This window comes from Zea mays, chromosome 8 (genome assembly GCF_902167145.1).
Source record: "Zea mays cultivar B73 chromosome 8, Zm-B73-REFERENCE-NAM-5.0, whole genome shotgun sequence".
Lineage (NCBI taxonomy): Eukaryota > Viridiplantae > Streptophyta > Magnoliopsida > Poales > Poaceae > Zea > Zea mays.
Window position 1 is genome coordinate 106585186 of NC_050103.1, and position 2619 is coordinate 106587804.

The 2619-nt window shown below is 42.3% G+C and overlaps 1 protein-coding gene across 1 annotated transcript; it reads left to right on the top strand.

Annotated features, from left to right (window-relative positions):
- The first annotated feature begins 847 nt into the window (after positions 1–847).
- On the top strand, positions 848–2385 carry LOC111589942 (zinc finger BED domain-containing protein DAYSLEEPER-like). Its single transcript, XM_023300855.2, has 3 exons — positions 848–1607; positions 1701–1782; positions 1894–2385. Exons 1-3 carry the CDS (start codon positions 890–892, stop codon positions 1904–1906), a joined length of 813 nt encoding a protein of 270 aa, XP_023156623.1. The 5' UTR covers positions 848–889; the 3' UTR covers positions 1907–2385.
- Positions 2386–2619: the final 234 nt, after the last annotated feature.

Consider the following 2619-nt stretch of genomic DNA (forward strand, 5'->3'; position numbering starts at 1 on the left):
CTCAGCTGAAAAGCTCAGCTGCAGTTCAGCTGAGTTGAAGAAGTTCCAAGAGAGGGCCAAGCTAAAGAAGTTCTTCAAAGACTCTTGTCAAAGAGTTAGTGTAACAACAGATTGTTGGACTTCCCAACAACAAGATGGGTATATGACTGTGACAGCAAGTTTTATTGATGAGAATTGGATTTTGCAGAAGAAAGTCATTAGCTTTTTCAAGATAAAGGGACATAAGGGGGATGATATTGGGAAAAGCTTGATCAAAAGTTTGGTGGACTGGGGTTTGGATAGAATTATGACTATAACAGTTGATAATGCAAGTGCCAATGATAGCGCTATTGGTTATTTGAGAAGACAATTACATAAAACAACAATAGCAGATGGCAAGTATCTCCACATGAGGTGTGCTGCACATATAGTGAACCTCATTGTGCGAGATGGCTTGAAAGATGTGGACCTCTCAGTGCAGCGTGTTAGGGATGCAGTTCGTTACATAAAAAATGGAACTTCAAGGTTGGTAAAGTTCAAGGAAATTGCAGAGGAAGAGAAGGTGGACATCAAGGCCTTTTTGAGGCTTGATGTCCCAACAAGATGGAATTCAACATATCTAATGTTGAAGGCTGCAATTGCGTATGAGAAGGTATTTTTAAAGTTGGCTGAAGACGACATTAGCTATGTTTTGGAGCTATCTGAGGTGAGAGGAGGACATGGTCACCCAAATGAGGATGATTGGGAGGATGCCAAGAAGATGGCTGAATTTCTAGAGCATTTCTATGATCTCACTATTCGCATCTCCTCTAGTCTTCATGTGACTAGTAACACCTTCTTCCATGAGATTGGAGAGATTCACTTGTTGATTCAGTCATGGATTGACAGTGTGGATCCTTTGCGAGTTTCAATGGGCTTGAGAATGAAAGAGAAATATGACAAGTATTGGGGAGTTTGGAATGAGCCACAACCACAACCAGAGAAGGATAGAGGGAAAGGAAAGGGTAAGGAAAAGGATAACATTAATCTATTGATTTTTGTGGCTGCATTTCTTGATCCAAGATACAAGTTATCTTTGTACCATAAGATTACCATTGAAGAGATCTTTGGTGAGGACAGAGGACAACTAGTATGGTCTGCTATTAAGACATGTATCCGAGAACTGTTTAAAGAATATAGAAATATTTATGCACCAATTGAAGAAACAACAGATGAAACAGATTCAACTCAAGCAAAAGGTGCTCCAGGAGGGAAGCTTAAACAAGTTATTGCCAAGAAAATGAAGCTGACTAATAGTAGTAACAACACTACTAAATCAGAACTTGACAAATATCTATCTGAAGATTGTGAAGACACAGAGAAAAAGATCGATGTTCTCATTTGGTGGAAGGACAATGCACATAGATTGCCGGTTTTGGCTCACATGGCCCAAGATATCCTTGCTATACCAATATCAACAGTAGCTTCAGAGTCCGTTTTCAGCACAAGTGGGCGTATCTTGGATGATTTCCGTACTTCCCTTACTCCTTTCATGTTGGAGGCCCTTGTATGTACCCAAGATTGGCTAAGAAGGTCTACTCCCATTAACATAGAAGAGAATATCGAGGAATTGACTATTATAGAAAAAGGTATATTCCATCATTTTTTTGTATGTATTTGATCATTTTGATGTTTAACCATTTCTAATTGATAGCTACATGCTTGCACTCCTTTAATTGTAGAGCTAATTGAAGAATTTGGTAATGGTGGCAAAGGAAAAAGAACCGAGGCTACTTCCACTTCCAAGTCTCCAGCAACACATGAGTGAGCTGCTAATCTGCTATGCATTGTTTACTGTTTAAATAACTTTGTACTCTTTTTTATTAATGCTATGAAATGTTAACATATATATATTTTGCTTGGACTCATGTACAGAATGGCAGGATAAGCCTTATATTCCTTGGCTGTGTGGAACTGTGGATGGACTGGGTGGTGTACTGGTGTGGATGGAGTATGGACGTGTTGTGGGCTGAAGGCTGAAGCTGAATGGTGGCTGCTGCCTGCTGGTGGGCGCCTGGGCGGTGGCTGCCTGCTGGCTGGTGCAGACGTGCAGTGCAGGCGTGCTGGCTGGGCGTGGCCTGGAGCCCTGGAGTCCTGGACAATGTGCTTGACTGCTTGCTGGCTGGTCGCTGGTGCAAGCATGTGAGATGTGACTGTGTTTGTAGTGGCTGTGATTGTGTGATTGTAGTGTAGACTTGTAGTGGCTGCCTGGCTGGTTCCTGTTTTTTAATTTACTATTGACTATTGTGGCTGTGTCTGTGTGACTATTGTGGCTGTTTTTTAATTTGTTATTGTGGACTAGAGCAACTTATTTGTGCGGTGGACTAGAGCAACTTATTTGTGTGACTATTTGTGCTGTTTTTTAAATTTGGTTATTTCGGGAGTACCCGATACCCGAACCCGAAGTGTCGGGTACCCGAACTTTCGGGTATTATAATACCCACTGCAATTTCGGGTAACACTTTCTAAAACCCAAAATTTTAATTACCCGGATTACCCGACCCGAAATTTTCGGGTAACCCGAACGCCCAGGCCTAAGCGTGGCACCGCCCGAACAACCCTACGCGCCGCACTTTCGCACGCCGCCATGGCCCACGGGCT